Here is a 23,770-nt window from a genome sequence, read left to right as displayed (position 1 = left end):
ACTAACATCTATTAGTAGTTATTTGAAACTTAAACTTTCTATGTTTTTTAGCTCATCATATATCAATGTTCTAAAAAAAGTTTTCATAAAAAAAAAAAAGAGTCCTATTTCTCCATTTTCTTTAATTGTTATTGAAACAATTATGAAACCTACCATCAAATCATTTGCCCAAACAAAAGTAGACCATAGGGTACCTTAGAATTGGGGCATATTGATAAATATGATATTTGAAAAGGGTATTTACCCCAAATAATTTATGCATTCTATGGGGAGGTTGTGATAAAATAAATATTTCTCTAATTTTAGTGCGCCCAATCGTCCTGGATTCCCACTTCTGAGTGGAGCCATTTCACTATCTCCTTTACGTCTCGGTTTTACACCTAAACATGTCCCTAACCAGCTTCCTGCCTTAACCTCTCTTCTTCCCAGTTGCAGACCACACTCAATGCGCCACCCATGGCCTCCACCAACCCAATACACTCCGCCGATAAACTCACTGTCAGTCTCTTCCTTCCCCTTCTACCTCTCCATCCTCTCTCTCTCTCTTTTTTTTTTCTTCCTTTAATTTAACGATCCTTTAAGTAAGCAATCGATCATCCTGTCCGGATGAAATTGCTTCGCCTCTATGGCTTGTAATTTTGGAATTAGAGGTTTTAAAGATGTTACGGCTGGTGTTTGATCTAAGCTTTTGATTGGAGAGTTTAATTGTTTCATTTGGCTTCCGAATATATATATTTATCATAGTACGTCTGTATGTATCTCCCTCACTTGATTGCAGGTTGCACTGGGAGACCAATCTACTGTTATTGTGTCTTTGACAAACCGTGTAAATACGCTCAAAAGGCAAATTCAAGCAGAGAGGTTTGTTTTGGTGAAGGTATGTTGAAGAGAATTCTATTTGATATTTTATTACTACTGCAAACCTTCGACACCCAAGAAGAACAGAAGGAAAAAAAAAAGAGAACCAAGAAAAAACGAAAATCGTATTATGATTGTGCAGGAAAAGCTTGAGAACAATGCTCAGAAGCTTGCGAGTAACGTTGCTCAGGCGATGTCTACAACTTCTAGAAATGCTCTATCTGTTGTAGAAGAAAACAGGAATGGGAAAATGCTTCTCTCGAGGATGGAGTTTCCTCTCTGTAAGTTATCCGGGATTGCTTATGGTGCTGGAGATAAAGACTATATTAACAATCAGGAGGTTGTTTACTCTATTAGTATTAAACTTCCATACATTGAGAAGTTGCCTCCTTACACAACGTGGATATTTTTGGACAGGTATACTATTGTTTGAGATACTCTGATCATTGTTTCCACTTAAAATTCACTTTAACAGTCCGGTGATGGATATACTTGAAGTTTCCTCTATCTCTAAGTAAAGGAAATGTTGATATATTTTTCTTCACAACCTATAGAGGGTGTTTAGGAACTGTGTTGATTTTTATAGTTAGTGATTATTTGTCTTTGGGTGATAATAGTACGGGCTGTAGACTATTTTAGTTTGAACAGAATAAAGTAAATACTGATTAGAGTATTAGTAGAAAATAGTAAACACTGCTAAAGATTTGATATAGCAATAGTGTAGTTTTGATATAGTGATATTGAAGTTAATTGTATGTTATAATAGCCGGAAACCAACACTATTATAATTGGAGCCTCCAACATAGAGTTGGCTATCCCACTCAAAGTTAGGGCCCAAACACCCCATACAAATGCTCTCAGGCCTCAAGCTATTATAAATAAGTACTTTGTTGTTTTATATCTATCATATCTATCTCAAATTTGTCACTCACAGCACAGGAATCAAAGAATGGCTGAAGACCAGTCAGTGGTCGGTAGAAGACGCATTTATTATGATCAGCATGGCAGTGAAGCCTTGATCTGTAGTGACAGTGAGGAAGAGCTTGCAGAACCAGAGGATGAAAAACATGAGTTTTCTGAAGGTGAAGACCGTGTGTTATGGTGAGCTAAATTAGATACTGCTTGCCTTGTATATATTGATATGAACTGTATTTCTGGTTCTTCATACAACTGCTTAAATATTCAGAGGTGATTTTTAGCTGTTTTATTTCTTCCTGTGTTGGTTATTTCAGGATCCAGTATCTTCAACTATTCATGCATTTCTTCCTCTTTGTTTATTATATTCTTAGATTGCTGGTGAATTTTCTGTTTTGGAGACCAGATGAACTTGAGTACTTGACCTGTTGTTTAATGCTTTCAGTGATGAGGCAATGCATGAGCCAAATATGTTGGAAAATGAATTAATGTAGCAATGTCTGCTTATATATGATTTTTGAAATTATAACCTACATAGATCAGTTAAGATCAATTTTTTCTTCTTTGTTGTATTTCCAGGATAATTATTCAGGAACATGGAGTAGGCGAGAATGTACTTCAGCTTTTAAGCCATTCTATTGGCTGTACCACATCAGAAATCCAGGTAATCTGAATAGACATGGTGAAACACACTCTGTAGACATGCTGATTATACTTTGCATACGTATGTATTATATATATTTTCATGATATATATGTATTTATGCATGCACGAGGTTATTTTGCTGTCAAAAAATTTGATTGGAGCCTTCATCCTTTCTATTGCTTGAAACACTCATTTTCTGTTATTTTCAGGAGCGGTGTAATGTACTTAAGGAAAGGAATTACAGAGCAGATTTGAGTTCTAAAGTTTTGGAAGAATCTGTGTTTAAGAAGGGAATATCTTTATACAAGAGCCTCAGTTCAACGTTAGATTCTTTTGATAACCTCTTTTGTCGTCGTTGTATGGTAAGGGATTTTTTAGTCATTTGTTTAAGCAAGTTAGAGTAGGTTTGTCCCCTTGTTTTTCATGTTGGTCCCCAGTGTTTTTTATGTTCTATTTTGTCCTTCAAAACTTTGAATCCATGTCATCTGGAATTTTCCTGTAAGAAAGAGCGGTGTTGGTATCTTAATTCTCCTGATAGTAAAAGTTAAAGACCAATTTAATTTCAACTAATAACTTGGAGACAGAATCAAGGGTTAGAAGATGGTGATGAGAATATAAACTGAAAGTGAGTCGTACTTTAGGAACTAAAAGTATTGTTCAATCAATAATATTAATATTATACAGCCATTTACATTCCAAGGTGTTTGTTCAATCGGTAATGCTCTTGCTCATTTGCTGTATGCATCCCACTGACAGGTGTTTGATTGCCGTCTACATGGATGTTCTCAGTCATTAATCTATCCAGTAAGCAAACCCAATGTACATTTCTTGTCGACTGTTGTAGCCTATGTAATTGTTTCTCTTTCCATGACTTTACTGGGTATCTTGTCTCACAGAATGAGAAGCAGCTCTATTGGCCTGAGCATGAGGAAGAAAGAAAACCTTGCAGTAACCAATGCATCCTTGAGGTAAAAATTCCTTTTTTTTTTATCTTGATGTTCTGTAGCACAACAGAATCTTCATAAATTTTTTGTCCAACTCATACCATTTGAAGGAATATTCTGCATCATGTTGGAGTCTGATCTGCTTAATTAGTGTAAGATACATGATAAGACCACTAGTTGATGGCATACTGAATTTCCTGAGCACTTGTCTTCTGTATTGTCAATTAGCATTTACTTCTATTCCATGTATGGTTTGCTTGACCTCTTACTTGTATTCATTTACAACTTGCTAATTCCTGTGGCATTGCTGTTGTTCTTGCAAAGTTGTTTCCAGGTTTGATGTCCAAGTCTGTTTCTTTTGCAGCAAGATACTTGCCAGATCCTCACTGTTTACTTTCATGCATTCATTACTTGCAGCAAACAAAGAACAAAAATCCAGAACAAAGAAACAAGAGACCAAGATCATCCAAACCTGAAGAGTCAAGTGTTCATCTGGAATCTGACATCCTAGAAGATGAAAAATCTCTTACTGGAAAACTATCGTCCAGTACTTCTAAAGGTATTTCTGTTTCTGAGGTGACCGCAGGCATGGATTCAGATATATCTATGGGGACTGCAACCAATCCTGGATCTGGGGCAAAGCAGAAGGCCGTGGAGCACCAAATTAAGGATTCAGTGTCAAATGACCCTGAGTTAATTTCTAATAAATTTCAAGATTGCAAGAAACAAAAGATGTTGCCAGCCATGGATGTTGCGAATGCCTCTATTGACTCCAGCCCTGAACTCAGTAAAATCACCAGCATCAAAAGCAGTCAAGAGGATATTCATAGACTTCAAAAAAATGAATTTCAAAAGGATGCAATAACTTTAGGTGAAGCCAATGAACAAACTAAGGAGAAAACTTCTCCCTCCAATATTGCTTCATGTAATAATTTCCCGGATACTGCCAGGTCTGACACTGTAGAAGCCACAGCATTGTCAACGTCAAAGCTGTCAACTGAAACTGTCAGTGAACCTGTTGAAGGAACGAGGGGAAATTCTGAGTGGAAGCTCATGGAAAAAGAATTGTACATGAAGGGAATAGAGATATTTGGAAGAAACAGGTGGGTCCTTACACTCAGTAAAGGTGCTTATGGATACTAGATAGTAGTAAATACCCTCAGTATCTGGAATGAACATGTAGGTCCTTCAAACTTCGGCTGAAGATTTTTGCATATAAAGTCAGTAGTAAAGATAGTATTATAATATCTTAGGGAAGGTACAATTTCAGTTGGTAGTAGTGGTGCGATTTGATTCTGGATACCGTCACTGATCTGATTGTTTTCCAAGCATTGATCTCTTGTTATTCTATTTGCTGAAAGATGTTTATATTATATTCACTAGTTTCTTATAAAGACAATGTATTTGGTGGAAGATGAATTCTAGTACGAAATACCATATTTTTCAGATTATGTAGTAAACATAGAGTAGGAAAGAGCGGAAAGAAGACAGAAATGTGAATAAAAAAGTAAGGAGGGAGTTCCCTCGATTTAGGAAAAACATCATTCATTTGTAAAGGAAGGGGATGTAGTTATCCAGTAAAATTTGATGCTGGTTTAAGGCTGCGAAGATCTTTGAGATGCCAATCTTTCTTCATGAATTTGGGATTACTTAATGTGGTATATATTGTATGGTCATCTCATTAGTCAGCTACTCTCTATTCTTCGTGAATTTCACATGAAAAATATCTGATTTTTTTGGGAAAATAATGCGTAATTAGAGTGGTCTTCATTTTTGGTTGCAGTTGCCTTATATCTAGAAACTTGCTTTCTGGATTGAAGACTTGCATGGAGGTGTTCAATTACATGCACAATGGTGGTGCTTCAACATCACACAGGTCAAGCAGTATGCCAAGTTCAAATGCAGATGACATTGGTGGTGCTGATATTGACTATACCGTACTGGTAAACTGCAAAAGAATAAAATAATTTTTTATTTCTGCAATAATTTGTAAATGCACCCCGATGAAAAAAGAATTAATTCTAACGTTTCCAGTCACCTTGTCTTGCTTGTATTAGGAACAGGATATGCGAATTAGATCACGTCTACTTCGTAAACGAGGAAAAGCACGGAAGCTCAAATATTCTTGGAAGTCTGCTGGTCATCCGTCTTTTTGGAAAAGGATTGCTGACGGGAAAAATCAATCTTGTAAGCAATATACACCATGTGGATGCTTGTCTTCATGTGGCAAACAATGCCCTTGTCTTCACAATGGGACCTGCTGTGAAAAATATTGTGGGTACGATTTTTCTAATTCTTGGTCCTATCCCCCCGGTTCAACTATATTTCAATCTTTTATTGATTGTTAAAAGCTTTTTGTTGCAACTTACGAGACTTTTCTTTCTGGAAGGGCATTATGAACTAATCCAGCGTACATTCTTTATCAGGTGCTCAAAAAGTTGCAAAAATAGGTTCAGGGGATGCCACTGTGCCAAGAGTCAATGCAGAAGCAGGCAATGCCCATGTTTCGCTGCTGGACGTGAGTGCGATCCCGATGTATGCCGAAACTGCTGGGTCAGGTATTGAGCATCAAACACATGACTCGGACTTCTGATGGATATTCATGTGTATTGGTGAATATTTATGCAGAAGTTTGCTAGCAACTTCACTGAAGATTGCATTTTTGGTCCATCTTTGTTTACTAGATTTACTTTGGAGCCGCAATCTGCACCCCGCACCTTTCTTAGATAATTCCCCAGGGAACAAACGATCATACTTTTCTATGGAACCGTATTATTTAGAACATTGACGCGATGGGAAGTTCATACACTTTTTGAGTCCACTATGATCAACCTGTTTCACTCAACTCTCTAGGAACCATGAGTATTCTTAGGGAATAAACTCACTCTCAATTTGCAGCAAAAATTTGGGCTGTTGGAACTTATTATATATATATCTTGTTGTGAATAACTTCTATGCTCTCTAATGATGCCTGCTTATATGTTGAATGTATCTAGTTGTGGTGACGGTTCAATGGGAGAGCCACCTAGACAGGGAGATGGTCAGTGTGGTAACATGAGACTCCTCCTAAGGCAACAGCAGAGAGTGAGTAATACAAAGGCTTAACAACTGCATCTCTCGGAAATTATTCAAGATCTATGATTATGACATTCAATATACAATTTTTCTTTTTTGAAAATTTCAGATTCTCCTGGGTAAGTCTGATGTTGCTGGATGGGGAGCGTTTTTGAAGGTTGGACCCTAGTTTTTTGCTTTCTATTCTTGTGTTTAAATAATATTCTGAACCAGGGGAAAATATGATTTCAGAACTCTGTCAACAAGAATGATTATCTTGGGGAATATACAGGAGAATTAATCTCACACCGGGAAGCAGATAAACGAGGAAAAATTTACGATCGTGCAAACTCTTCCTTCCTTTTTGACTTGAATGATCAGGTTTGCTTCTTTCACGTTTATTATATACATATTTTATACCTTCTTTATCGTAATAAGGTTACTTTTGGAACTGGACCTGTATACACTATAAACTCTGTTAGATGATATTAGAGCAAGTGGTTTAAGAGGTCCTGTGATCAATACTCTACAATAGTTTTACTTATCCAATTAATATTGATTTACACTTGTTAGGTCTTCTACATATTTCAAGCATTCAATTGAGAGAGAGTGTACAACATTAGCTTTACCTTCATTAATAGGCTTAAGTTTTTAGGTCAATCGGTGATTTAAGAACTTTTTTATCTCTATCCTTCAAACTCCATTGCAACGTTGTTTTATACATCAGCTCGTTTGTATGTCCACAGTATGTTCTGGATGCCTATCGTAAAGGAGACAAGCTAAAGTTCGCAAATCATTCGTCGAACCCCAACTGCTATGCAAAGGTAAACAAGGTTTCAGCGATGCTCATTAAATCTGAAATTCATAGTTCTCTTCATGGTCTTTTGCTGGCTTGGACAGGTAATGTTGGTGGCAGGTGATCATAGGGTAGGCATTTTTGCCAAGGAGCATATTGAAGCTACCGAAGAGCTTTTCTATGACTATCGCTATGGACCCGATCAAGCACCTGCGTGGGCTCGAAGACCTGAGGGTTCCAAGAGAGACGACACCTCAATTTCGCAAGGGAGAGCTAAGAAACACCAATCTCATTGATTTTCCATTTAAAAAGGTTTGGATGCACAAACCATGTCCATGTTTGCTTATTAGAACTGTGAATGTGTTTGTCAAATAAGGGTGGGTGGGTGCTTTTAAGAAGCTATAGAAATAATCATACATGTCAATAATACGTAGAATTATTTTAGAGGAATGGTACAAAACCCTAATAAATTGTGGGAAATAATGTATTAACATTATATGCGATTGTTTATCAAATTTAGAATCATTTCATGCAAGTTGGGAAATCCGATTTGCACATCAACTCACTATATGGCGTTTGTTTAAAGGAAAGTTTGTGTGTTATTACCGGATTATATATACATACATATACTTGAGTTGATTGTGTCAAATAGGTTTTTGAAGTTTCTTTATACCGATAGTTATCGTTTTGTTAACAATATCCAATAATCAATTGGGACAAAAAGAATCCCAAAATACATTATTATGGATGACTTATTTTAAAATTTTAATTTTAATTTTCATAGATTCTTAAACTTGACTTTTGATTTTTGATTTTATAAATTGTGCTTTTGGTCTTGTATCTAATAAATCTTTGAACATTATTTGAAGCTCATGAATGTATTAGACATAATTAAAATTGTCTTGTTTTATTAGATTCGTCAATTTCTATAAATTGTGAAATATGTGATGGATTTATTAGATAAAATTTGAAAGTTTTATAATATGTTATACAAAATTGAAAAAAGACTTTAAATAATTTTAAAAGTTACGGATGAAAGTTGATAAAATTAATAATTGAACCAAGCTGAATTATTATTTTGAATGTAGATTGATTTCCCATTATGGAAGTTCGATCGTATTTTTCACTTTACCAACTGGTTAGTCACTAAAGCATTTAGTTCAATTTTTTAATTGCCAAACCAATTTTTCTTTTTAAATTTGCAAATGAATATATATTAAATTACAAATTTAGCAATTTACACTGATTTTGTTCTGTTTTTTTTTAATGTACTTTTTTTAAAGTGTTTTTTTTATTTTCTTAGATTAAAAAGTTTGACAAACTATTAACAAATCAAATCTTATATTTCTTTACAATTTTCCTTTAATTTTTTACAATTATAACAAATTCCATTAAAGAAGTAAATTAGTTATCAAACAACTTTTAAAAATTCGTTTTAGAAAACAAAAGACAAAAAAACAAATGAATTACAAAACGGATCCGTAGTTATTTAATTTTTAGGTTTAAGTAGACATTAATAAAAAAAAAAAAATCATGGTTTGATTGATGTAAATTTGTTAGGTGAAGAGTGCTGGAACTTCTGAATGTGTCTGCTAAGTTGGAGAATATTGAAATTTGAAATTTGAACAATGTAAAATAAATCAAATAAAATAATGTATCCTTTCTATGCATACAACTCGTCTTTAGTTGGCAAATCAAGCCATTTCACATGTTTGTAAAGAAAAATATGAAAATTGAGTCTTCAATTCAACATGTACAATCTCAAATGATTTTCTTTCTATTTTATAATTTTGGCATAGAAAAATATGGAGAATATTTTGTTAAAGAGAGAGACAGTTGTAAAAATGATTTCTTCAACACAAAACTTTATCACTTTCTGTTAAACTTACAATGGAGAAAAGAATTTGAAGTATCAAATCACTCTTTTTTTTTACTTGAAGCTTAGAATTCTTCAGCTTCAACCTTGAATCAATGAAGCAATGAATGGGGAATATATTCATACCTTCGACGAATGACGAGACTGAAGAAGATTTAAATCACACTCCTCGTATGCTCGTTCGTCTACAAACAGTATGATTCTGTACACATTGTCAAAAATAATTCATTTCACCATGTCTTTATATTTCAGATGGAAATACAATAACTCATTCCATGTATCAGGGACACCTGGAAGGCACCAATGGCTACAATCTTCACCTCCTCTTGAAAACTTCCTATTCAAAAATGATTTCCCGTACATGGACGGGTGGCCGTCGATCCGATAATCTGATAAACCAGTTATGTTCAACAAAGTAACAGGAGTTTTCATCTGATTTATGACATCTTCTACAATTACATTCTTTTCAGGATAATTCAAGCTTGATGTTTCATTTAGAGGCTCTGTTGCTTCTCTACAATGCCCACCTGAATTCCACTGCCCTCCTCTATTCAAAAGAATCACAAAAATGTAAATGTCAGCAACTGGTGTAGATTGTGTGTTTGGAGCTACTGAAAGTGTAAATACCTGAAATGGGATGGTGCTGAACTTCGAAAGAAAACTCGGGTTTTCTTTGTATCAATGTATTTGTCAACCCATGAAGCCCAAGTTGTTAGAGCTCTTCTAAATGCGGTATTTACATCAAGTTTAGGAAGAACTTGATCTCTTTCTTGGTAGTAATTGATCCTACATTATAAAACCATATCATCATAAAAAAGTTCTAAACAATGTGGATTGCAATTTGGTCAATGTTCGACTTCAGGATATGAAATTTCATTAATCTATGTATGGATAGCTAAAACTGGAAGCATGGTACAAAAGCAAGAAATTGAGAAAGACACCTAACGTATTGTGACATAAGAATAGTGAATTAGAGTGTGGCCTATGGAGTTCACTAAATCTAGAAAAGCTAAATAGAATTGCTTCTAAGTTTCTTCCTATTTTCATATCAATGAAATAGACGCTCATGGTGTGTTATCTCTAAGTAAGCACTGACATGGCAAAAAGTGATGAGAATGCAAATGGTATGGAACCAGTCAAAATGAAAAGGACATTGCTTCTAATATAAAGAAACCAACCCTGATTTTGTTTTGAAATGAGACCACCAATGGGCAGAGTTGAAAACCAAAACATCGGCTCCTCGCCATCTCGATGATCCTCGATCAATGGTATCGATCTGCAGCGTCTGTATTCGTCGTCTTCCTAACCTTGCTTTGCCCTCATGAACAAGGAAATGTGACACATAGAACTCAACAGTACACTTGTAATCCTACAAAGAGAAGTATCAGACATCAACAATGATAACAAACAACACCTGATAAATCTAGAAAGAAGAAAAAACTCTTCAAAGTAGAATGAATTACCACAAACTTAAAGCTATAGTTCCCTTTCTTCTTGGTGATTCTTCGGCCATGAGTTTCATAAACCTTCCTTGGATCTTTAATGGCAACAAACAACATACACAGCATAGATTCCCATTGGTTTCTGTTAATTGAATCTCCCACGAAAACCAATCTCTTCCCTCTAATCAGTTCCAGCATTTTTGTTGCATTAAACCTTTCATTGAAACATCACAACCATAAATCCAGAAACCATTTTCTTTGGAGGATTTCTTTGTCAAAAATAAGCGGAAAAGAAAAAGAAATGAAGATGAACATACCTGTAAGCACCACAATCTTGGGGTTGCCATTTCAATTTCTTGTAGTTCGAATCCAATCTTCCATTCCCCTCGCAATCAAAACCTTCATCAATAAATGGACACGAACTATTCGAGTAAATTGGGTAACTCTCATCATAAACCCACTTCCCTTTTGTTAAATCGCACTGATGAGATTCTTTTCTCACTATCTCGTTCGAGGATTCCAATTTCTCCAAAGAAACTTTCAAATCTTTCTTCTCAATTCTATCGCTAATGGGCAATTCCACTTCAATTCCCTTAATCAAACTCTCGCCGCCGCTTACCCGAACTTCAGTGGTATTCCCATCAGCACCGCCGTCATTTCTCCCTTCTTCCATGTCGTTCTCTCTCCTCTCCTCGCCGGAAACCGGAATCCCACCATACCCAGTAACATTGTCAGGCTTCTTCAAATGGGTAGAAAGATTTTCAGATTTCCTCAAATGGGCATCGACGAAATGAGTAGTAACCGCATCAGTTCTTGAGAAATTCCTCCCGAAAGTGGTCACCGTTTGAAGATTCACGGGTCTGAAAAAGCTCACTGCAACTGGGGTAGTAGTTCTATTGAATAACAAAAAACTCGCAGGACGAGCAGGGGAATTCTTAACGATCCAAATGGAAAAAAACGAAATGATAATGATAAACGATGAGATTGTGAAAGTGAAAACCAAGAATCTAGTGGGTTTAACGATGAAGCTTCTTTGTCGCTCCATCGATTCTCAAAGTTCCCCTACCAAATAAAGGGGAAAATGAAACAAAAAAAAAAAAGGTTTTTTGAAACCAAAGAAACTATTGCAATGTCACATCAAAAAATGGAACAAAGATCGAAGCAAAAAACAGAGTGACAGCGAATAAAGACGAACAACAGTAAAGGGTTTTGAAAAAAATGGGGTTTGTTAGTGGGTAAGTTCTGCTAAAGCTCAACTGCTCCACCTTCCATCAATCACTAAAATGGAGTCATGGATCAATTAAAAAAATAGAATGTCATCTTCTTCAGAATAAGAAGATATCGCAATGAAACTGAATTTGATATGTACTGTTACCTTTCAATTGATTATCTAATCACAACCGTTTTTTTTTTTTCGTGGATTCTACCAAGATTTGATTTTTCATATTTTCTAAAAACAATTATAGTTCTTATTTCTCTCTTTACATTACAAAATTTGCTTAACAAGATTTATACATAGTTTATATTTAATCAAATATTTATCTCAACAGTCAAAATCTTCCCACTCCCTCACTGTATAAATTAACTTTCTTTGTACTTAAAAAGATGTAGCTAAATTATTTTTTTTGTCTAAGTGTATTTAAATATAAAAAGATCTTACTTTATTAGTATTTAGGTGACCACTTGATTGGCAATTGTTTTTATTTTAAAACAAAATTGTTACAGAAAGATATTTTAGTTTTTCAAATATATTATAGTTTTTAAAACACTTCTAAAATTATAATAAAACAAAGAAATCATAGCGTTTATAAGTTTGCTTTTTAAAAACAGAAAACCATAGATTTACATAAGTCATTGTATTTATTCTATTTAAACCCTTAAGTTATATCATTTGAATTAAATGGTAATCAAACATGTTATCTTTAGAAAAAGAGGTCACACCAAATTAGAACGAGTATTCAATCAATTTATTTTATGTATTATGTTGATCTTAATTAAATCCTTCGTAGAGGAACATTTTAATATTTGAGAGTTTGGAGAGACCTTAACTAAGGCATGTGATAGTTGTCTTTGTTATATTTTTTTTATTTGAAGAGCAATGTGTTGAGAGACCAAATTATCAATTTATGATAAGTAATTTGTTTAGTTATGCAAATTCATCCTTTAACTGTTGAGTTTTGTTTAAGGTAAGAAGTTAATTGATTCAAGTTAAGTTTGTATATGCTTAACCTTTTTTTAAAAGAAAATTATCATAAGGGTGTAAAAATAACCGAATAACCTAACAACCGAACTATAAAAAGTTGTGTTGGGTTTGGATTGAGTTGGATTAAAAAAAAATTGTATATATTTAACGACTACAAATATTATAATAGTAAAATGCCTCTTGAAATAAAATAAATATATTTTTAATTATATATATATATATATATATATATATATATATATATATTTTTTGTTAGGTTTGGATTGACCTAATTTACTTATGCAGTATTAATTGAGATGAAAGTTGTATGTTAGTTGAGTTATATTAATTTGAATAATTGAATATTTATTTTTTATGTTTGATTTCATGTAATAATTATTCATTATTATTACAAATTTTGAGAGATTTTGAGTTTGATTTTAAACTTATACATATTAAACATTCTAACATTTTAAGTCTCTTGAAAACTAAAAAATAGTTTTGATAAATGAAAATTATTTTAAATAGCAAGAAAGGTTGAAAATATTAAAAGAAATATAGCAAAATTTTGCTTTTTATTAATGATAAACCTAAACTAGATAAACATATGATATAAAAAGTAAAATTTTGCTCAATTTGTTATACATGAAAACATCTTTTTAAAAACTTGTTTTGTTTTTAAAATTTGACCAAGAATACAAATTTCTATGTAGAATGAAAGAAAATACATATTCAACACTAATTTCAAAATTGAAAAATCCATGAACAAAATGGCAGGAAGTCCTAAAATCCATTTCACCTTTTCATTTTGTGAATTTTGCAAGTCTTTCACAAGAAATCTCCACCTCTTGAAAACATACTTAAAAGACCTTCCCATCTCTCCACAATCTTCATATTGGAAATAACATAAACCCAAACAGAATGAATTAATTTTCTTCTGTATTCTCAAACCTACATCAAGCATTCTGTCCTACGAAACCATCCTATGCAGAAAAAACTGCCTCTACAAGAGCATGCTTTTTCTTTGGATACCCAATACCGATCATGTGGCTCAGGTACACCCTACCATTCTTCACCGTTGCAGACGTGGCCAACCGATGCTTGAGCCCCGAACATGTCGACACCAAAGAAGCAGTTTCCCACCCGTCGGTGCTCTCCACCAATCTTCCTGCTGGGTTTCCTGCAACTACAAGTTTGGTTGGAGAAAGTAGTTCTAGACCATCTCCAAGCATCAGACTACCTCCAGTTACATTGATCAACTTAACTTCCTCCCCTTTGACTAAATCTATCTTGTACAAACTTCCACTAAATGTATGAATAACTAACAAATATCCATCTGGATGATAAACTATGCCATTCAAACCAACCAAGTTCTTGTACCATTGCTTTGAAATGAATAGTGGACTATTGATCGTAGATAAAAACTTTCCATCGACTCCAACCTTCCATATTTTGTTGTTCTTGGCATCGGTGACATATGCATTCCCTTCGGAATCTACGGCAACGTCATCCGCAAAGGATTTCTCATCATCTGCATAGGCTTAAAGAGATCATCTTGAATACATAATGCACAAACACAAAAAGATCTTAGAACTGACATTAACTATGAATTGAAAGCTCAAAACCGAGTGTTAAAAGAAAGTCTCCAAGAAGTTTGTATAGTAACTCAGGATGTCTTGCTTTGTTACAAACCCTGAAATCAGTCTGTTCTATATAGAAGTCCAAATCATATAAGTCAGTCAAAGTTACTTTCGTTAAAATGACAACATAAGATTGAAATAGAAGCTCACCACAATGTGCAGAATAGAACTTAAACTTAGGAGTTACGACTTACAACTTACAACCAACAATCCATATAGGAGAACAGAATATATTTTGACAGTCGGAGGAAATCATTGTTATCAATACTACGAAAAAGATTTTGATGAATTGGTCAAACGCCTTCCGAAAATTCCATAATTTCACCTTATGCAGTTTAATCCCAAGTCCTAATTAAGAATAACAAAAGGGCTAAAAGCATATATCAAATAGAGAATTCAGGGATCCTCCTGTTTTTGTTATATTGTCAACAACCACTGATGCTGAACTGCCCAATTCAGTCTCTTCTCTTTTAAGCTGAACTTCCATTGACATACTTGAATTACTAACTATGCATTATGAAATGGAACCAAGTATATTTCGTGTTAGATTTTGACTGAAGGGTTTCAATGGCTTCCAACCATCCATAATTTGACTTTTTTCCTCCTTTAATCATCCTCTTAATTGAGCTTTGATTATTTCTTCATTTGCATGTTATCTCCAAACCGATTAGCTAATAAAAAGCATGGAAGCGATGCAAACAAAGAAAATAGAGAGAATGGAGATCTAGTTTTCCGGAAAATACCAAACGCAAGGGCGAAATTCCTGCCGCGGAATTACCGATGAACCTAAGAATTCAAAAACGGAAAATGAAAATGAAGAAGAATTACTCACTCGGGCCACTAAGATGAGTCAGAAATTGCCGTTTCCATGACGAGAGATCATACGCTGCAAGTCCGCTGTACTTGTTGGCAAGCAAATCGGCGAAAACCACAAGCAGTCGATTTCTGGGGCGGTCAACAACAATCCCAAGAGAAGCATTCCCCTGCAAGTCAGCATCCTTGATGACGGGAACTTCCTCAAGAATGGTCTCCGGCGTGTAATCATCGGGGACGGAAACCTGGCCAACGCCGCCGCCGCTCATGAATCCGACCAAGAAACGGCGGCCGAGATCGTCCCATTTGGCACACTCCCTAAAGTAACCGGTGCTGTGGTAGTAATAGACATGGGAAGGGGGGTTAGCGAGCTCGAGGGAGATGAGGAATGCGATGGGAATGGCTGAAAGTATGAAGAGAATGAAGAGAAATCTGGTGGAGCAAAGAGCCATGGCTGTCTCCTTCTCTATGAAATGGAGAAGGAAGGAAGAAAAGATTATGAGTTTATGGGTCAAAGCCTTTGCAATGGCAGAAACGAGGTTTAGGAAATGCAAATTGTTGTTTGGAATTTATTTATATGAGACGTGGGCTACCTGATGTCATAATACTTTTATTATTCTCATCTCAAAATTGTTTTACGATAAAATAATTCTTTTTTTTTTCCTTTTTCCAAAATTTGAAATTTGAATTAAAAATTAAAAATTAGCACAAACAATTAAATACAAAGCTAAGCTAAGCTAAGCTAAGAGAGGTCCTTTGCAACAACCAAAGAAACTTGCTAAAAGAATATTGTGTTTTAATGAAGACGGACACATACAAAATGAAGTTGGAAAGCAACCTTCAAAGTTTGCCAAAAGATGACCTAACTTAAGCATCTTTTGCATATAAACAAAATTCAAAATCATATTCAAATACATAAAGATAGTTTAATCCCAATATGAAATAATGTTAAGTGGGTCTTGAACCTTGCTTATGGACTTAAGCCCACGAGTCATTTTCAACAACATATTTCTCTCTTAATTTAACATAAAAGGAAAGATGAATGCATATAGCACTGGATCCAGAAGGCAATATGTGTATACGTTTTAAAGGCTTCAAAACAAAAGTAAAACATGGAAGGTTGGGTTAGACACAACCTGTACTTGTCTGCCATATAAGGAAACACAAACTTTTTTACTCATTCTAATGGAGCAATGCACCGTCATGGTTCTAAATTGAATTACCATATTTGTTTTGTGTCCGGATAATTTAAAAAGAATTTTTAAATTGACAGAGTAGAACAATGTTAGAAGAAGGTGGGATGACGAGATGAAGATAATAAATTAATTAATTTAGAAAAATGTACAAATCATAAAGGAGAAATAGACGTAATTTAGAAAAGAAAAGAAAAAAGTTGCCAAAGTTGGTTTTAAATGCTAAGATCTATTAGGAGGCTTTGGTACAAGTTGGTCTGTACTGAATAAGTGTGAGAGTACTTTTAATATTTGTAGCTGACCAATAAATTCCTTTTACTTTTTCCCTACTTTTGCTTAACTCCCTAATCCCTATCCTATTCATACACAATAAATATACATCATATTCTATTTGACAATTCTTTCAATTTGTTTATTTTCTTTACTGTAGCCAAGAATTTGCCGAATTTGCCTTCTTCTCTGAAGCCCTTTGTTTTTAAGAGCAAACAAAGTCTACTTTTCCAGAAAAATTCACCAACTCAACCAAATCCCATACTAATATCTAATCCATGCTTACATGTTTGAATTTAACATCAAAACATCTTAGCCACAGCATATGATTGGGTGAGCGTCCATCCCAAATCTTGAAAAAAAATATAGGAGAAAATTTGAGTATTATGTGAGTTTTATTATTATCTTTGTATATTCTCAACTAATTAATCCAACCGAAAACATGAGATTCAAAGTCATATAAGTATTCATTCGTTGATATAGTTTGACCCATCCGACAGTTGGCTCCAATGGTATATTTCCATAAACTAAGGTATAAAATTTTTCGTGTATGTCGTTCGATATTGTTTTATTATTGACACATGTGTTTTGTGTGCAATAATAATAACATGGTTGTTCTTTATCTAAATAAAATAAACTATTGCCAAACAATTAAAGTTAGAGTTTTAGTCAAAATGTAATAGTAAATTGGATGGGAAATAACTTATTATTAGGTAAACCTAACAATAAAGTCTTTAAATTTGGTTAGAATCGTCTCGTCGAGTTCTACAACAATAAAACTTTAAAAACACTTGAAATATTTGTTATCATCCAAAAGTACTGTAAAATTGAAGCTCATAAAGCTACCAATTTTTCTGTTGACTAATTAGATAAACCTAAAATAACATTGTTAACCGTTTATAAAAAAAAAAAAATTATTAGACGTGTTTCAAACTAGTGTATGCACTAATGGTTAGGTTAACCGTGGCTTAACTTGAACAATCCTCAAGATCTTCTTATGAGTTCATAGTTTAACATTTATGTGATAGTTTTATACCATCCAAACTTGATATTTAATTTTTGTGGCTCTTATCTATGTTTAGTTTTTCTTATTCTCTTTTAACTTGTAGTAACCAAATGAAAAGCCATTTGCAAATCAAGACAAATGCAGCTGCAAGATATATTAGCCAATCTCTTGATATTTTTATGCTCTATGAGACAATATATTCTGCCATTTGCCCATCAAATGGCCATAATTTCTCAAGATTTTTCCATTTCAACTTTGTTTCAATCTTCTACTCTTTTTGTTTGTTTTCCTTTTTTCAATTTTTTGGACCTTTGATGAAATATCTTCATAACTCCTATGACGTGGGCATCATCCATTGGTTGTCATTTGATAAGAAGTATGTGTCAATGGCACAATTCCCATTCCATTTATATATTATATAGTTCCTAAAGCCATATCCCCATGATTTATATCCTCCTTCAAGCTCACAGTTGAACTCTAACATTACTTCTTCCCTACACAAAGATATGGCTACCATTTCTGGGGTGAACCTCTCAAGTCCAAGAATCATGGCCAAGGCAGCTAAGACACCTAAAGTACAGCTTCTCAATGTTGGGTGGCTCCGCTGCTCGTGGAAGCAATCGGCCCAACTTGGAGCCATAAGGTTGAGAGTTCCACCGGTTCACGCTGCACCGGATAAGATATCAGATAAGGTAGAAGAGAGCATAAAAAATGCAGAGGAGGCTTGTGCAGGTGACCCCGTGAGTGGGGAGTGTGCTGCAGCATGGGACGAAGTTGAGGAATTAAGCGCAGCAGCAAGCCATGCTCGTGACAGAAAGAAGGAATCTGATCCATTGGAAAGCTACTGCAAGGACAACCCAGAGACTGAGGAATGTCGCACCTACGACAATTGAGTAATGAAATGATATTAAGTTTTAGGTATTTTATTTCATCTACATATTGATTTGAATTAAAGTTATTGGACGACACGTTGTTGTATAACTTTTTTAAGTTGTTAATTTTACAGAAGTTGCATGAATATGGTCATAAACTTGTCTTAGTTAAAAGCTTTGGATATTATCTACATATTAATCAAATTAAAATATTATAGATTAATCTCAAGAAATTCTTAGATAGGTGTTTATGAGGTCAAAGTCTTGTCTCCCTTTAAGGAGGTTCATTACTTTTGGTAATTTTTTGCTTGTGAATTGCCTATCAAGTGCAAAGTGGGAACCTAGGGAATTATAAAGGATGAATTTATTTCTTCATCTACAGATAGACAAGATTCACTTTTCAGTTAATTTAAATTATGTTTCATGGTTTATGAATCTAAAAATCAACAAAAACCATCCCAATACTTCTATACATACATATATACATACATATATATATAGAAGGGTAGTAGGGGTTTGAGTTTAAACTTTCACTTTGGATCAACTTAAGGGTGTTAGACCAAAGAGTAAGAGTAGAAGTTGAGAAATATGAAGCTGGAAACATTACCATTAGTTTGACCCAAAAGTTTATGGATGCCACTATTAAAGCTTATCGTTAACTCTTTAAGACTTCACAATTTCTTAAGGTTCATTATTCCAACTGGCAATTGCATATCTAGAGTAGAATACATCTCATGCACTAACCCACTCTTGAGGTATTTGATTCCAAAACAATTTTTGGCATCCTCATCTATTTAAGTATAATAAAAATTAAATAAATTATTTTTGAAAAAAAACCTCATTCATATGGTGTAAGGTTTGCATATTGAGAGTAGCCTGTCATGAGTGTAACCACCCTTATTTTTCAAGGTCACTCTTTGATGTGATTGTTAAAACAAAACGATCCCTTGTTTATTTGTAAAATTTTTTATTTTCAAAAATTAAGTTTTTCTTATTCTTTTCATTTTTTCACTTTCCGTGGATATTTTTGTAAACTAAAAATGAAGGATAGTTTTCAACTTGTTTGGTTATTCAAAATTCAACAAAAAAAAAAATCAAATATTTCTTTACAAAAAGTGAAAACAGTGTAAGAAAATTGGAGAGAAAACAAACCTAAGCCCAACAACGAAATCGTTATCAAGTAAAACTTAGTAGACATTCAGCTTAAAAAATGATAACAAAACCACTGAGTTCAAAATATGCTCCTTTAGCCCAATATCAGTGAACTTAATAGGATAAGTTCGGTGTTATGACTTTTTCCTCGTCAACTTCTATAATGTTCCCATTAACTGGGGGGAGAAAAGTAGTTTAAAGATGTAGAATGACTAGTGAGAACAAGAAAAACAATTCAGGTCATCTAACATTCAAAACTTCAAAAACCAGAAAGTATATCAACTAAGTAGTAGTTCAATAATCATAAAAGAAACAAACACACATCTAAAGAACCTGGGACACCACAACCTTTCAAAACCAATCAACAAAATACTCGGTAAAATTTTGTCCCAAAGACCGAAAACAATTTTTTAGAACAGCAACAGAATCAGACAGATGATCTAGATTGTTTAAAAGATAGAGGTAAATACGAGAAACAGGTGGCAGCTTGATAGTTTCTTCCTTGAAGAAACAGAAACCATAGAAAATTAATCATACGTCACCTCTAGATTTAACATCTATACAATTTGTGGCGAGAAGGCTAATTTTAGAGAATAAGTTTAGTTTATGAAGAAAAGAAACGCAGCATATTCTAAAAGACGAGGAAATAGACAATTTTACACATTGGATAATTTAGATTACCCACGGAACCAAGGGGCAAGCAGGTCAAATTTGTTCATTGACAAGCAATAGAAGAATAAGAGCATATTGTGTTTTTGGACTACTTTGACTTGTATCTATAATCTTCATTATAATATCAAAACACACCCTTTTAGCAAAATAAAATAAACTATTAACGGAAAGGGACTTTGTTTATCGTATTTTTCTACCTTTTTTCCTATTAAATAATTCCCCTACCTACCAACTCCAACTACAAAAGACCCTGCTGCAGCACACAAAGCCAAACCAAAGAGGAGGTCTAAATAAAGACCAGAAAGAAGATTCCAGGAAGAATCCAAGAGGATAAAATCAAAGAAGTTCAAGATAGAAAAATATATATTCTATTTATCAACTCTATCATTACATTAATGGATTAGTATAAGGAACAGTACTCATCTGGGGTTTCTCCAGCCCACAATCTGAGGCATATTCCTTTCTCATCCGTGATAACCATGAATCAAATCCAGCCACGAGACTCTTTTTTTTTTTTTTATTCAACTGTAATGGATCAATTCAAAAGGTAAGGCGGCAAAATTCCTGATAATCTAAATCAAATTTGTAACAGGGATAGAATTGAACACGGTTCAAAATGCAACAACCCCATATACTAAAACAGCAAAATTAACATGAAACACCGACAGATCTTTGCATCAACAATATTTCGATGCAGAAGATCAAATTCTATGTCATTGATATTGAACAACTTCTTGGTTTCAGCAAATACTCATAGAGAAATCAGTAGAGCGAGCATGTATAGACGTTCCGAAATACAGATAGCATTTTAGTGTATCATTACCATAAACAAAAAACACATAAAGTACCATGTTCTAGACATTATCCTGACTAATCCACACTTGCCGATACATAACCAACCACTATTACATGACACGCAAACACAGACACAAACAGCAGAATCCTAAGACCTGCGATAAATTCACAAACGACTATGGTTTCAATGGACAAAAAGACTCTCGCAAATGTGGGATCCCTAATCCCCTTAATAAGGAGTAGTGTCTAACAGAGAAACGCGTCAGCTACAGGCAGAACTGGGCGAGAGAACTCCCAGGGCTTCAAGAGCGGATCGGGTATTTCAGGGATATCCATAGCAAGGCCGCTAACCTCCTCAACAATATGAAGGACAGAGTTCAAGGAGCGCAGACGATCAGTGAGTTCCATAGCTTGAGCCCTGAGAACATTATTCATGTTGTCGACTTGAACAAAAGCTTGCTCCTTGGCACCAATGCTCTGCACAAGCTGATTATTGGCAGTTTGTAATCGGCTTACCTCACCAGCAAGATCCTCCAATTGCTTCTGCTTTCTCATCCGAGATCTCCGAGCCGATTCACGGTTAGATTGCATCCGCTTCCTCTTCCTCTCATCAGGAAGAGCAGATGGAGGAGAAGCCCCATTAGATCCCGAACTGGTTTGCCTAGGAATAGAAGCCATATATATATATATCCAATTGCCTCTTTCAATTACTTGCCGTGGATTAATCTCAAGGTCAAAAGCCGCAATATCAGAATCTAATCCGATAGAAATGAAATGAATGATCTGATGTACAACTCAATGAATAGAATTTGAGGAAGAGGAGGATGATTAGTAGTTCATGAGAAAACGTAGAACCAGTAAAGAAAGACAACAGAAAAGGAGTGGAGGATACGAATACGTCGCCTTGATAAAGAGAACGTCATAGAAAACCTAAAATCATCTGAGGAAACTGAACAAAACCCTAGAAGGAAGGGGGCAATAAAAAGCTGGAGTTGGGAAGAGAGGAAGGGAGAGAAAGAGAGGGAGGAGGAGGGCAGAACTGAAGAGAAGAGAGATTCTAAATTGAAGAAAAAAAACGCAAGAAAGAGAAAGGAAAGAGATAAAAAGAAAAAGAAAGGAAAAAGGAGACTTAGCTTAGGTGAAGGCGAAAAAGCGTAGCGAGAGAAATGCGAAGCGAAAGAAGGTTAGGGAAGGCGTGGGAGAGGGGTATTTATAGGGGAGCATCGTGAAGGGCTCAACTAAAAAAAAAGGATATTTTAATGATAAAAAAAGAAAAAACGTAATATTAATGGAATGGCGTCGGTGTGATAGCTGGCAAAATGGCATGGGACGTGACGACACCGTCTAACCAACTCTCTTTCTTTCATTCTACACTTTCCATCATTTATTTACTTTTTAACCTCAATTTTTGCGACACTCTAATTCTAACATTCTCTTACACTAAATTCTATATTAACCTCTAATAAAATTATTTCTATACTTTTTTTATTTAATATAGTCTTTATTATTTGCTACCTTTAACTATTTTTTGTCAAATTAAAACAATTCACGCTACAGACACAACCTATTACTATAATAACACACTCTTTACTCCAAATATCTTCTTAATCTTCCACAATTTATCGCATGTTTAGAATGAGATAAAAAAAACGCTATAAACATAATTGTGTTAAAAAACCGAATGTTATTAAAATTACAAAAGGTCCAAAACAAAACTAGAGAATATAATATGGTTGTAATTATGTCATTACATATAGAAGTACATAACTAATCTCATACACTAAAATTGTTTCCAATGTATACAGAGAGAGAGGTTTGATGATAGAATCATCTATCCAGATATACCAAATAAGACTTAAGAACTAAGAAGAAGTACAATACATGAGGGAGGAATTACAATTAAATTCCATCAGCTATTGTGTTACTTGAATTTGATGAAGGCAAGTAAATACATATATTTAATTCTTTAGTCAACTGATTATTGATAATGTTGATGTTTGTACTGTTCAAAGAAAATTTGATGCAAGACAATTTCAATTCCATATACATATTAATAAATATTGAATGATGTGATGAAAACAATGTGTGCTAGAAAGTATGATGGGTTGGATGTGGCTCACATGTTTGATTGTGGAATATATATATATATATTGGTAAAATGATTGGAGATTATGTATGGGATTTTATATATAATGAAAATAAATGAACAATAAATGGGTTCATTAAATTTATCTTACAACATTTATATGGATAATATTTCATTCATGATCTTGTTGTTTATTTGATTGGACGAGTTAGGTTTGAATTTTGGTACCATGCCGTAGCTATCTAATTTACTTTTGAATTTGAATTTTATTGTTGCCTACACTATCTATATATTTACATTGTAATTGTTTTCGTTCGATTGCGGTCAAATTAGTTTATTAAGTTGATATTTTTCTTGTATAGATTATTTCTTTAAAATTTAATTTTTGATAGATTATGTTTCCTTTGGTACTATAACGGAAGTCAGAGGATTCAAACCTCCCACTTTTAGAATGAGAAATCATGTCAATTACCGTTAAACATTAGGTTCGATTTGGTTCTATGGTTTATGCTTCGATCATGATTTTAAAACGTTTTATGTAATGCTCGTGGTAAATTTA

General features: G+C 34.2%; 5 protein-coding genes across 9 annotated transcripts; 2 read left to right on the top strand and 3 right to left on the bottom strand.

The window, feature by feature from the left end:
- The first annotated feature begins 302 nt into the window (after positions 1–302).
- LOC101219756 (histone-lysine N-methyltransferase EZA1) lies at positions 303–7,780 on the top strand. 5 transcript variants are annotated; one of them, XM_004152174.3, is made up of 17 exons: positions 305–498; positions 779–877; positions 1,001–1,275; positions 1,798–1,959; positions 2,353–2,437; positions 2,628–2,780; positions 3,175–3,222; positions 3,315–3,386; positions 3,780–4,465; positions 5,146–5,305; positions 5,420–5,640; positions 5,789–5,920; positions 6,359–6,446; positions 6,547–6,594; positions 6,669–6,797; positions 7,163–7,240; positions 7,317–7,780. In XM_004152174.3, the coding sequence occupies exons 1-17, from the start codon at positions 457–459 to the stop codon at positions 7,506–7,508; spliced, it is 2,670 nt and encodes an 889-aa protein (XP_004152222.1). In that variant the 5' UTR covers positions 305–456; the 3' UTR covers positions 7,509–7,780. The 5 variants fall into 5 exon arrangements, with proteins under 5 accessions (XP_031740125.1, XP_004152222.1, XP_031740123.1 ...); XM_031884263.1 differs by having other exon boundaries at positions 3,175–3,237; positions 5,426–5,640; XM_031884262.1 differs by having other exon boundaries at positions 3,175–3,237.
- A 1,268-nt stretch (positions 7,781–9,048) lies between these two features.
- On the bottom strand, positions 9,049–11,827 carry LOC101220002 (protein trichome birefringence-like 6). Its single transcript, XM_004152175.3, has 5 exons — positions 10,848–11,827; positions 10,552–10,744; positions 10,267–10,457; positions 9,716–9,874; positions 9,049–9,635 (listed from the first exon to the last, which is right to left on the bottom strand). The coding sequence occupies exons 1-5, from the start codon at positions 11,573–11,575 to the stop codon at positions 9,314–9,316; spliced, it is 1,593 nt and encodes a 530-aa protein (XP_004152223.1). The 5' UTR covers positions 11,576–11,827; the 3' UTR covers positions 9,049–9,313.
- Positions 11,828–13,474: 1,647 nt separating this feature from the next.
- Positions 13,475–15,722, bottom strand: LOC101220240. Its single transcript, XM_004152176.3, has 2 exons — positions 15,185–15,722; positions 13,475–14,243 (listed from the first exon to the last, which is right to left on the bottom strand). The coding sequence occupies exons 1-2, from the start codon at positions 15,615–15,617 to the stop codon at positions 13,696–13,698; spliced, it is 981 nt and encodes a 326-aa protein (XP_004152224.1). The 5' UTR covers positions 15,618–15,722; the 3' UTR covers positions 13,475–13,695.
- Positions 15,723–17,893: 2,171 nt separating this feature from the next.
- On the top strand, positions 17,894–18,729 carry LOC101220476 (calvin cycle protein CP12-2, chloroplastic). The gene has a single exon (XM_004152177.3). It carries the CDS (start codon positions 18,141–18,143, stop codon positions 18,525–18,527), a length of 387 nt encoding a protein of 128 aa, XP_004152225.1. The 5' UTR covers positions 17,894–18,140; the 3' UTR covers positions 18,528–18,729.
- A 2,249-nt stretch (positions 18,730–20,978) lies between these two features.
- LOC101220715 (bZIP transcription factor 53) lies at positions 20,979–22,320 on the bottom strand. The gene has a single exon (XM_004152178.3). It carries the CDS (start codon positions 21,801–21,803, stop codon positions 21,372–21,374), a length of 432 nt encoding a protein of 143 aa, XP_004152226.1. The 5' UTR covers positions 21,804–22,320; the 3' UTR covers positions 20,979–21,371.
- Between the last annotated feature and the right edge of the window lie 1,450 nt (positions 22,321–23,770).

Source organism: Cucumis sativus, chromosome 4, assembly GCF_000004075.3.
Source record: "Cucumis sativus cultivar 9930 chromosome 4, Cucumber_9930_V3, whole genome shotgun sequence".
In the NCBI taxonomy this organism is placed as follows: domain Eukaryota; kingdom Viridiplantae; phylum Streptophyta; class Magnoliopsida; order Cucurbitales; family Cucurbitaceae; genus Cucumis; species Cucumis sativus.
Note: the sequence above shows the minus strand (reverse complement) of the source record. Positions and strands in the feature narration are given on the sequence as shown.